A 13030-nucleotide genomic window follows, 5' to 3' on the forward strand; every position below is an offset into this window, starting at 1 on the left:
CTCTTAAGGATAGCGGAGTCAGGGGGTATGGGGAGAAGGCAGGAACAGGGTACTGATTGAGAATGATCAGCCATGATCACATTGAATGGTGGTGCTGGCTCGAAGGGCTGAATGGCCTCCTCCTGCACCTATTGTCTATTGTTACCCGTAGTCAGGAACGAACCTGGGTCTCTGGCGCTGTGAGGCAGTAGCTCTAGCGCGATGTCACCATGCAGATGCTGGTGTACAAAAAAAGACAAAGTGCTGGAGTAACTCAGCGGGTCAGTCAGCTTCTCTGAGAGCATGGGTAGGTGATGTTTTGAGCCAAAACCATCTGTCTAACACAAAGTCCCCTCACCTGCATCCACCCTTTACCTGCCAGGCTTTGTCCTGCCCCTCCTCGCTTCCAGCTCCCCCCTCCCTCCCCCAAAATCATGCTGAAGAAGGGACCCTACCCAATTCGTCACCTATCCATCATCTCTAGGGATGCTGCCTGACCTGCTGGGTTTGTCTCTTATTTTAGTAAACCAGCATCTGCAGTTCCTTGTTTTGGTTCTTGGTCCTCCAAAATATTCCAAATGGAATTTAAACTGGAGGTGGCGGAGTATGGACTTAAGCAAGAAGGGCTTCTTGGAGAAGAAGAGCTGCCTTAAATGTAGTTGCGTCTGGTTGAATAACTATGGCAGGGTGAAGTCTGTTCCATGCTTTAATTGTGCAAGGGAAGAATGAATTGCTATACACATCTGTCTTGATAGCTGGTATCTCAAATTTAATCGAATGCCCTCGTCTACTACTGATAGGCTTGGGTTAGGTGTAGATGTGGTCATCTTTGTCGAGCTGACCATTAAACATTTTGTAAAAACAGGTCAAACGGTTGGTCTTGGAGAGTGTTCCACCCCAATGAATTTAGAAGTTTGGTAACACTCGCTTCTCTCTCAAAGGTATTGGGAACAAAACGAGCTGCTTGTCTTTGGGCTCGTTCAATGGAAGAAATGTTTTTATTTGTGTATGGATCCCATGTATATGGTTTCTACAAACAAGTCTGATAGTTTTTTCTGTCATCAATTTGTCTAACCCTACATTTATGTAATGCTAAAGATAGATTCAGAAGTGCTTTCTACAAGTTACCTGGCCCACTGGAAATCTATAGGCAGCTTACACCCCAGCGGTATGAATATTGACTCCTCTAACTTCAAGTAACCCTTGCTTTCCCTCTCTCTCTCCACCCCCATTTCCTAGTTCTCCGACCAGTCCGACTGATTACATTTTATCTCTGTGTGCTTCGTTGTCACCTTTTCCTAGCGAACTATGATCTATTCTACATGTTCCTTGAGCTACATCTCCTTTGATGTCTCGTCTTCACACCTTACACTTCCTTATCTCTGTGCCTCCCTCTGCCCTGACTCATAGTCTGAAGAAGGGTCTTGACCCGACACGTCACCCATTCCTTCTATCCAGAGATGCGTATTCCATCATTTCGTGTCTATGAACTGGAAAACTATATTGGTTAAAAAAAGGTGTCCAAGTCACGATGCAAAAATCCCAATACCGTGACAAGTGTTTCGTTTATTCTGCAGTCAGCATCTTTGTCATAGGCCTGCCTCTAGCAAGATGCCCAAACATGACATTTTAGCTGATGTTGGCACATTTCCCAAGTTATCAATGTGTGAGACTATTTTTTGATCTTTCAGAATATGAAATTCAAACTATGCCAACAAATAATCATGGAGCAAAGAAAAATACTAATCAAAACAATACTGGTTTTCATTTAAAAAAGTGGTCTAAAAGTTGTATAGGAAAAAAACTGCAGATGCTGGTTAAAATCGAAGGTAGACACAAAATGCTGGAGTAACTCAGCGGGTCAGGCGGCATCTCGGGAGAGAAGTCAAGTCAAGTCAATTTTATTTGTATAGCACATTTAAAAACAACCCACGTTGACCAAAGTGCTGTACATCTGATTAGGTACTAAGGAAAAAAATGAAACATACAGTAGCACGCAAACAGTTCACAGCGCCTCCTCAATGAGCCTCAAACGCTAGGGAGTAGAAATAGGTTTTGAGCCTGGACTTAAAGGAGTCGATGGAGGGGGCAGTTCTGATGGGGAGAGGGATGCTGTTCCACAGTCTAGGAGCTGCAACCGCAAAAGCGAGGACCAAGGGTCTCGACCTGAAATGTCGCCCATTCCTTCTCTCCCGAGATGCTGCCTGACCCGTTGAGTTACTCCAGCATTTTGTGTCCACCTTTAGTCTAAAGGTTGTATGGCAGACCTAGTCAGAACCATCTGAACTACGAACTGAATCATTATAACCAATAAACAGCCCAACAAGTTCATGCTGGTTTAATTTAGTTTAGAGATACAGCGCGGAAACAGGTCCTTCGGCCCACCGAGTCTGTGCCGACCTGCGATCCCTGTACACTAACACTATCCTACACACGCTAGGGACAATTTAACCAAACCAATTAGCATACAAATCTGTACGTTTTTGGAATGTGGGGGGAAACCGGAGCACCCGGAGAAAACCCACGCAGGTCACGGGGAGAACGTACAAACTCAGTACAGACAGGGCGTGCAGCGTAGGTTTACTAGGTTAATTCCCGGAATGGCGGGACTGTCATATATTGAAAGACTGGAGCGACGAGGCTTGTATACACTTGAATTTAGAAGGATGAGAGGGGATCTTATCGAAACATATAAGATTATTAAGGGGTTGGACACGTTAGAGGCAGGAAACATGTTCCCGATGTTGGGGGAGTCCAGAACCAGGGGCCACAGTTTAAGAATAAGGGGTAGGCCATTTAGAACGGAGATGAGGAAAAACTTTTTCAGTCAGAGAGTTGTAAATCTGTGGAATTCACTGCCTCAGAAGGCAGTGGAGGCCAATTCTCTGAATGTATTCAAGAGAGAGCTAGATAGAGCTCTTAAGGATAGCGGAGTCAGGGGGTATGGGGAGAAGGCAGGAACAGGGTACTGATTGAGAATGATCAGCCATGATCACATTGAATGGTGGTGCTGGCTCGAAGGGCTGAATGGCCTCCTCCTGCACCTATTGTCTATTGTTACCCGTAGTCAGGAACGAACCTGGGTCTCTGGCGCTGTGAGGCAGTAGCTCTAGCGCGATGTCACCATGCAGATGCTGGTGTACAAAAAAAGACAAAGTGCTGGAGTAACTCAGCGGGTCAGTCAGCTTCTCTGAGAGCATGGGTAGGTGATGTTTTGAGTCTGCATCCTTCTTCAGATTGATTGTGTGTTTCTTTGGGGGGGGGGTGGGGGAGCTGGAATAACGAGTTGATACTGTTTTTCTGCACAGCAATGCTGATAGTTCTGTTTAATAATAATAATAATAATAATAATGCATTACATTTATATAGCGCTTTTCAAACACTCAAAGACGCTTTACACTGTTCTTTTCTCATAGTCCTGCAAATGAACTTCCCTCCCCCTGCCACGTTTTCACAAGGCAAGAGGATGTTTACAAGTTATAGTCAAGGTGGAGACAGTTGAGACATTAGAAATATGAAAAAACAGATGGGGAGGGGGGGGGGGGGGAGTGGGTGGGAGATGTCTATCAGTAACATTGAACTTGGAGGAGTTGATAATTTCCAGGATCATACGGGAAGCAGAGGATTTTGAGGGAAGTACAGGAGAAATATTGATAGCAATCATACGGGGTATGTGCCAGAGGACTACAGCGAATCTACTGTTTACTCCCTTGTCAAAAAACATGAGTAAGAATGAAAAGATATACAAATGAAATGTACTCACACTGAACTTTTTTTTCTCATTTATTACATTGTATTATGTTCGCAAGTTCACGGAGTAGAATTAGGTCATTCGGCCCATCGAGTCCACTCCGCCATTCAATCATGGCTGACCTCTGCCTCCTCATCCCATTTTCCTGCCTTCTCCCCATAACCCCTGACGCCCGTTCCAATCAAGAATTTGTCTCACTATGCCACGGATTTGGCCTCCACAGCACTCTGTGGCAATGAGTTCCACAGATTAACTACCCTCTGACTAACGACGTTCCTGTAAGAAAATAACTGCAGATGCTGGTACAAATCGAAGGTATTTATCCACAAAATGCTGGAGTAACTCAGCAGGTCAGACAGCATCTCGGGAGAGAAGGAATGGGCGACATTTCGGGTCGAGACCCGAAACGTCGCCCATTCCTTCTCTCCTGAGATGCTGCCTGACCTGCTGAGTTACTCCAGCATTTTGTGAATAAATACCTTCGAAAGATGTTCCTCCTCATGTTTACATATTCTGTTGTGCTGTTGCAAGGAAGAATTTCATTGTTCTATCTGGGACATAGAACAATGAAACACTCTTGACTCTTGAGGTCAGCAATTACAGGCCACTCGGTTTAACCAGTGGGAATGTTTTCCACCACTGATCAGGGACTGGATTAAGGCCAGCCAGCACAGATGCAAGGATAAATTGCGCTTAGCAAATTTGACAGAATTGTTAAATGAGCTCATTGATAAGAGCTGGAGGGCAATGCAATCTCTGTTTCAGGCTTTCGCTCAACACCTTTGCTCAGCCCGCCTTAACCAACCTGATCTCCCGGTGGCCCAGCACTTCAAACTCCCCCTCCCACTCCCAATCTGACCTTTCTGTCCTGGACCTCCTCCATTGTCATAGTGAGGCCCAGCGCAAATTGGAGGAACAGCACCTCATATTTCGCTTGGGCAGTTTACACCCCAGCGGTATGAACATTGACTTCTCTAACTTCAGATAGTTCCTATGTCCCTCTCTTTCCCCTCCCCTTTCCCAGTTCTCCCACTAGTCTTCCTGTCTCCTACTACATTCTATCTTTGTCCCGCCCCCTCCCCTGACATCGGTCTGAAGAAGGGTCTCGACCCGAAACGTCACCCATTCAGTTTGACCATGGGTGCTGTCTGTACGGAGTTTGTTTCTTCCCGTGACCACGTGGGTTTTCTCTGGGTGTTCCGGTTTCCTGCCACACTCCAAAGACATACAGGTTTATAGGTTAAGTGGATTTGGTAAAAAAAGTGTCAATTGTCCCTAGTGTGTGTAGGATAGTGCTAGTGTTAGTGTATGGGGTCGGCGTGGACTTGGTGGGCCGAAGGGCCTGTATCTCAAAACCAAAAACTGTTTTGTGCCATGTGCTCTGAAACATGAATAATTAACTCCACAACGACCTGACAAAGTCAACACAATCCTAGGACTCAAAGCTGTGAAAAACAACACAGCATTCTTAGTAGCTAAGAGTTATTTCAAATTTTAAGTAATGTGCACCATCAAAACAAATCCATAATTTCTTCAAATAGCAGTCAAATGCATTTCATTATATTACTATTAGGCAGCCTTTGGAGACATGCACAGGAAGGAACTGATTTACACCGAAGATAGACACAAAATCAGTCACTGAAAGGAAGCATGCAGCAGGTACAGCAGGCAGTGAAGAAAGCCAATGGAATGTTGGCCTTCATAACAAGAGGAGTTGAGTATAGGAGCAAAGAGGTCCTTCTGCAGTTGTACAGGGCCCTAGTGAGACCGCACCTGGAGTACTGTGTGCAGTTTTGGTCTCCAAATTTGAGGAAGGATATTCTTGCAATTGAGGGCGTGCAGCGTAGGTTTACTAGGTTAATTCCCAGAATGGCGGGACTATCATATGTTGAAAGACTGGAGCGACTAGGCTTGTATACACTGGAATTTAGAAGGATGAGAGGAGATCTTATCGAAACGTATAAGATTATTAAGGGGTTGGACACGTTAGAGGCAGGAAACATGTTTCCAATGTTGGGGGAGTCCAGAACAAGGGGCCACAGTTTAAGAATAAGGGGTAGACCATTTAGAACTGAGATGAGGAAAAAAAATTTCAGTCAGAGAGTTGTGAATCTGTGGAATTCTCTGCCTCAGAAGGCAGTGGAGGCCAATTCTCTGAATGCATTCAAGAGAGAGCTGGATAGAGCTCTTAAGGATAGCGGAGTCAGGGGGTATGGGGAGAAGGCAGGAACGGGGTACTGATTGAGAATGATCAGCCATGATCACATTGAATGGCGGTGCTGGCTCGAAGGGCCGAATGGCCTCCTCCTGCACCTATTGTCTAAAATGCTGGAGTAACTCAGCGGGACAGGCAGCATCTCTGGAGAGACGTTACAGGTCGAGACACTGCTTCAGACACTTTTCGGGTCGAGACCCTTCTTCAGAATGGAAACATATGGGGAGCATCAACCATTTAGTTTCCACTGACAGATGAAAACCTTGAACAAATTGTTACTCACCTCTTCAATATTCCTTATCCAGTTCTTTATGTTATCAAAGGACTTCTCATTTGTTATGTCATATACCAGCATTATTCCCTAGAAAAGGTTAAAAAAAGGGCAGAGTTTATAGTATGTACGTTTCCGATGCTCCCATAGAAACAGCAATTCATAGCAAACAGCAACAAGGAACAATGTGAAATGATTGGGTCAAGTGGTAGTTTTTAAAAGGGACATTTTCCAGATGGCAAAATAGAGAGCCTAAGAAAAAATGTTTTTGAGTTTAGTTTGAGTTTTATTTATTGTCATATTGTCATTGAGATACAGTGAAAAGCTTTTGATGCATGCTAACTAGTCAGCGGAAAGGCGATACATGATTACAATCGAGCCGACCACATAGTACAGATACACGATAGAGGGAATAACGTTTATTGCAAGGTAAAGCCCAATAACGTCCGACCAAAGATAGTCTGAAGTGTAAGAAAATAACATAATATAATCGCCATTGTTCCCTGCAAAGCTAGATAGTGTTGGTACATAACACACAACCCGACCTACAACTAGAGAGCAGTAAACATCTTAACAACAACCAGAGAGCATTCCTGAGCTACCATCTTCCTCATTGGAGACCTTCAAACTATCTTTAGTGTAAGAAAATAACTGCAGATGCTGGTACAAATCGAAGGTATTTATTTCACAAAATGCTGGAGTAACTCAGCAGGTCAGGCAGCATCTCAGGAGAGAAGGAATGGGTGACGTTTCGGGTCGAGACCCTTCTTCAGACTGATGTCAGGGGGGAGGGACAAAGGAAGGATATAGGTGGAGACAGGAAGATAGAGGGAGAACTGGGAAGGGGAAGAGAGGGACAGAGGAACTATCTAAAGTTGGAGAAGTCAGTGTTCATACCACTGGGCTGCAAGCTGCCCAAGCGAAATATGAGGTGTTGTTCCTCCTGAGATGCTGCCTGACCTGCTGAGTTACTCCAGCATTTTGTGAAATAAATACCTTCAATTTGTACCAGCATCTGCGGATGACATACAGACATCCAAACCTGGTGTTTTTCCATTGTGAACTGGACTTTCATATTTCCCTACGAGTCACAGGGCCAAGATTTTCCTCATCCCAACATCCCTGACATCATTTCCCACCCAGCACTCTTGTCTGCGCGTGATGAGTATAATCGTGTGCAAACTAATTCCAGTAACATCAGACTCGCAATGGAGTATCTCAAACTTGACTAAACTTGAATAATAAAAGTAATTTAGCAGCAGAAAGTGGAGTTAATGTTTCCTATTTATCCAAAAATATAAATTGTAAATATTACTTTGTACTTTTGTGCATGGCTAACTTGGAAGAGGTGGACGATATATATTTACCATAGCTCCTCTGTAGTAAGCGGTTGTGATGGTTCGGAATCTTTCTTGGCCAGCCGTGTCCCTGCATTGATTAAAAAAAGAGTAAACCTCAATATTGAACTTCAGTTTCCTTTGCTCCCATAACTGGACTGCACACAAGTCCTGCAGTAACCGATCTGCCTTCCCAAATATCTGTGACTGCATCATAGCACATAGAAGATAGGACAGTACTGCACAGGAACAGGCCCCTTGGCCCACAATGGCAATAGACAATAGACAATAGGTGCAGGAAGAGGCCATTTGGCCCTTCGAGCCAGCACCGCCATTCAATGTGATCGTGGCTGTGCCAAACATTACTGTACTCCTCTTTACACTGCTCCTTTGTGGATAAAGTTTAATAAGTCAAGCATCCATAAACTTAAGGTTGCCTATAATGACTGCATGCGCATATTGCTTAGAAAGCCAAGGTGGTGCAGTGCAAGTGAACTGTTTTGTAGTGCAGGAGTCAATACGTTTCATGCCCTGTTGAGGAATCTCATGTTTAAATTTATATGCCGATTGAATGGTTCTCAGAATTCCATCATTGTGCTGCTGGTAAATCCTGGTTTCAGTGCCATGAGATACCTGTCACCTATGTGGAAACATTGGTATTGTTGCCTTTTCTAATTTAATTTAATTTTATATGTATATACTGTGTATTGTATGTGTATTCTAATGGACCATGAGTCTGCTTAATAAATTTTAATAATAATAATATACGTAATAAGGTGGATGAATTAAATGTGGAGATAGTTATTAATGATTATGATATAGTTGGGATTACGGAGACATGGCTCCAGGGTGACCAAGGCTGGGAGCTCAACATCCAGGGATATTCTATATTCAGGCGGGATAGACAGAAAGGAAAAGGAGGTGGGGTAGCGTTACTGGTTAGAGAGGAGATTAAAGCAGTGGAAAGGAAGGACATTAGCTTGGAGGATGTGGAATCGATATGGGTAGAGCTACGAAACACTAAGGGGCAGAAAACGCTAGTGGGAGTTGTGTACAGGCCACCTAACAGCAGTAGTGAGGTTAGGGATGGCATCAAGCAGGAAATTAGAAATGCGTGCACTAAAGGTGCAGCAGTTATAATGGGTGACTTCAATCTACATATAGATTGGGTGAACCAAACTGGCAGGGGTGCTGAGGAAGAGGATTTCTTGGAATGTTTGATAGATGGTTTTCTAAACCAACATGTCGAGGAACCAACGAGAGAACAGGCCATTCTAGACTGGGTATTGAGTAATGAGGAAGGGTTAGTTAGCAGTCTTGTTGTGCGAGGCCCCTTGGGCAAGAGTGATCATAATATGGTAGAGTTCTTCATTAGGATGGAGAGTGACAAAGTCAATACAGAAACAAGTGTTCTGAACTTAAAGAAAGGTAACTTTAAGGGTATGAGGCGTGAATTGTCCAAGATAGACTGGCGATTGATGCTGAAAGGGTTGACGGTGGACATGCAATGGAAGGCATTTAAAGGCCGCATGGATGAACTACAACAAGTGTTCATCCCAGTTTGGCAAAAGAACAAACCAGGAAAGGTAGTGCATCCGTGGCTAACAAGGGAAATCAAGGATAGTATTAAAACAAAAGATGAAGCATACAGATTAGCCAGAAAAAGTAGCATACCAGAGGACTGGGAGAAATTCAGAGTCCAGCAGAGGAGGACAAAGGGCTTAATTAGGAAAGGGAAAATAGATTATGAGAGAAAACTGGCAAGGAACATAAAAACTGACTGCAAAAGCTTTTATAGATATGCCAAGAGAAAAAGATTAGTTAAGACAAATGTAGGTCCCTTGCAGTCGGAAACAGGTGAATTGATCATAGGGAACAAGGAGATGGCAGACCAATTGAACAAATACTTTGGTTCTGTCTTCACTAAGGAAGACATAAACCGTCTGCCGGAAATAGCGGGGGACCGGGGGTCTAATGAGATGGAGGAACTGAGGGAAATGCAGGTTAGTCGGGAAGTGGTGTTAGGTAAATTAAATGGATTAAAGGCAGATAAATCCCCAGGGCCAGATAGGCTGCATCCCAGAGTGCTTAAGGAAGTAGCCTCAGAAATAGTGGATGCATTAGTGATAATTTTTCAAAACTCTTTAGATTCTGGAGTAGTTCCTGAGGACTGGAGGGTAGCTAATGTAACCCCACTTTTTAAAAAGGGAGGGAGAGAGAAAACGAGGAATTATAGACGAGTTAGCCTAACATCGGTAGTGGGGAAAATGCTAGTCAGTTATTAAAGATGTGATAGCATCACATTTGGAAAGTGGTGAAATCATCGGACAAAGTCAGCATGGATTTACCAAAGGCAAATCATGTCTGACGAATCTTATAGAATTTTTCGAGGATGTAACTAGTAGAGTGGATAAGGGAGAACCAGTCGATGTGTTATATCTGGACTTTCAGAAGGCCTTCGACAAGGTCCCACATAGGAGATTGGTGTACAAACTTAAAGCACACGGTATTGAGGGTTCAGTGTTGAGGTGGATAGAAAATTGGTTGGCGGACAGGAAGCAAAGAGTAGGAATAAACGGGTCCTTTTCGGAATGGCAGGCAGTGACTAGTGGGGTACCGCAAGGCTCAGTGCTGGGACCCCAGTTATTTACAGTGTATATTAATGATTTGGACGAGGGAATTGAATGGAACATCTCTAAGTTTGCGGATGACACGAAGCTGGGTGGCAGTGTTAGCTGCGAGGAGGATGCTAGGAGGCTGCAGAGTGACTTGGATAGATTAGGCGAGTGGGCAAATGCATGGCAGATGCAATATAATGTGGATAAATGTGAGGTTATCCACTTTGGCGGCAAGAACAGGAAAGCAGAGTATTACCTGAATGGGGACCGATTGGGAGAAGGGGAGATGCAACGTGACCTGGGTGTCATGGTGCACCAGTCATTGAAAGCAAGCATGCAGGTGCAGCGGGCAGTGAAGAAAGCGAATGGTATGTTGGCATTCATAGCAAGAGGATTTGAGTTTAGGAGCAGGGAGGTTCTGCTGCAGTTGTACAGGGCCTTGGTGAGACCGCACCTGGAGTATTGTGTGCAGTTTTGGTCTCCTAACCTGAGGAAAGACGTTCTTGCCTTAGAGGGAGTACAGAGAAGGTTCACCAGATTGATCCCTGGGATGGCGGGACTTTCATATGAGGAAAGACTGGATAGACTGGGCTTGTACTCGCTGGAATTTAGAAGACTGAGGGGGGATCTTATAGAAACATATAAAATTCTTAAGGGGTTTTAGAGGCTAGATGCGGGAAGATTGTTCCCGATGTTGGGGGAGTCCAGAACCAGGGGTCACAGCTTAAGGATAAGGGGGAAGTCTTTTAGGACCGAGATGAGAAAACATTTCTTCACACAGAGAGTGGTGAGTCTGTGGAATTCTCTGCCACAGAAGGTAGTTGAGGCCAGTTCATTGGCTATATTTAAGAGGGAGTTAGATGTGGCCCTTTTTGCTAAAGGGATCAGGGGGTATGGAGAGAAGGCAGGTACAGGCTACTGAGCTGGATGATCAGCCATGATCATATTGAATGGCGGTGCAGGCTCGAAGGGCCGAATGGCCTACTCCTGCACCTATTTTCTATGTTTCAATGTTTCTATGTAAATCTAGAAACCGGAGCACCCGGAGGAAACCCATGTGGTCAAAGGGGGAACGTGCAAACTCCACACAGCCAGCACCCGAGGCCAATACTGAACTTTAGTCTCTGGCGCTGTGAGGTAGCAGCTCCACTAGCCATTGTGCCGTCCTTGCCTTTCCAAGGGTAGACAACAAATAGAGTATGGCTAGGAAACCATTTGCAGCTGTTATGCTTTCGTCAATAATATTAATAATAATAATAATAATAATAATATATTCCTTTATTTGTCCCACACCAGGGAAATTTGCAGTGTTACAGCAGCAAAGTGGATAGGAAGAGACATTTATTATAAATAAAAATAAAGATAAGGATAATTGTCATCATTTACTGTGTTTTTTTAACTGTTACTGTTAACTGGTCTGTTGACTCGTCTGCTGGGAGCAGTGCTGGTTGTGCAGCCTCACAGCAGCGGGAAGGAAGGACCTCCTATATCTCTCCTTCACGCACTTGGGGTGAAGGAGTCTGTCACTGAAGGAGCTACTCAGTGCAGTGACAGTGTCCTGCATGGGGTGGGAGTCGTTGTCCAGCAGCGATATTAACTTTGCCATCATCCTCCTCTCTCCCACCGCCTGCACTGAGTCGAGGGGGCAACCCAGGACAGAGACGGCCTGTGAAGGCCAATGGTGGATTCTCGAAAGGCAGCAAAATGGATCTTTTGATTTTGCTGGCGGGAACAGACTGTAGAACCCCCAACTAAGGTTGTTAGGCATGAGCTCTATAACTCAGTGTGGTACCAAACTTGCCACGGGGAGATGGCATTCACCAGGTTGTGTAAAAGTGATTTAATGTTTCAACCAAATATTTCGTTTTAAAATCGAAAGTGCAAGGAGAACTTTGGGTGACACAGCGGGGCAGTGGCTGAGTTGCTGCCTTACAGCGCCAGAGACACAGGTTCGATCCTGACTGTGGGTGCTGTCTGAATGGAGTTTGTACGTTCTCCCTTTGACCACGTGGGTTTTCTCTGGGTGCTCCGGTTTCCTCCCACACTCCAAAGATGTACAGGTTTGTAGGCTATTTAACATATATATAACATATAACAACTACAGCATGGAAACAGGCCTGTCCGGCCCTACCAGTCCACGCCGACCATTCTCCCTGACCTAGTCTCATCTACCTGCACTCAGACCATAACCCTCCAATCCCCTCCTATCCATATACCTATCCAATTTACTCTTAAATAATAAAATCGAGCCAGCCTCCACCACTTCCACCGCATCCATACAGCCACAACCCTCTGAGTAAAGAAGTTCCCCCTCATGTTACCCCTAAACCTTTGTCCCTCAATTCTGAAGCTATGTCCCCTTGTTGGAATCTTCCCCACTCTCAAAGTGAAAAGCCTACACACGTCAACTCTGTCTGTCCCTCTCAAAATTTAAAAAACCTCTATCAAGTCCCCCCTCAACCTTCTACGCTCCAAAGAATAAAGACCCAACCTATTCAACCTCTCTCTGTAGCCTAAGTGCTGAAACCCAGGCAACATTCTAGTAAATCTCCTCTGTACCCTCTCCATTTTGTCGACATCCTTCCTATAATTTGGCGACCAGAACTGCACACCATACTCCAGATTCGGCCTCACCAATGCCCTGTACAATTTCAACATTACATCCCAACTTCTATACTCGATGCTCTGATTTATAAAGGCAAGCATACCAAACGCCTTCTTCACCACCCTATCCACATGAGATTCCACCTTCAGGGAACAATGCACAGTTATTCCCAGATCCCTCTGTTCCACTGCATTCCTCAATTCCCTACCATTTACCCTGTACGTCCTATTTTGATTTGTCCTACCAAAATGCAG

General features: G+C 44.6%; 1 protein-coding gene across 1 annotated transcript in view; it reads right to left on the bottom strand.

The window, feature by feature from the left end:
* The window catches only part of LOC144610998 (ras-related protein Rab-8B), a 99213-nt gene that overhangs the window by 21575 nt on the left and 64608 nt on the right, over window positions 1-13030 (bottom strand). The window contains exons 3-4 of the mRNA XM_078430082.1: window positions 7584-7644; window positions 6229-6306 (exon numbers count right to left, since the gene is read on the bottom strand). Coding sequence (XP_078286208.1) covers window positions 6229-6306; window positions 7584-7644 — 139 coding nt within the window. The remainder of the gene's footprint in view (window positions 1-6228; window positions 6307-7583; window positions 7645-13030) is intronic.

The sequence above is a fragment of the Rhinoraja longicauda genome, chromosome 38 (assembly GCF_053455715.1).
Source record: "Rhinoraja longicauda isolate Sanriku21f chromosome 38, sRhiLon1.1, whole genome shotgun sequence".
NCBI lineage: Eukaryota > Metazoa > Chordata > Chondrichthyes > Rajiformes > Arhynchobatidae > Rhinoraja > Rhinoraja longicauda.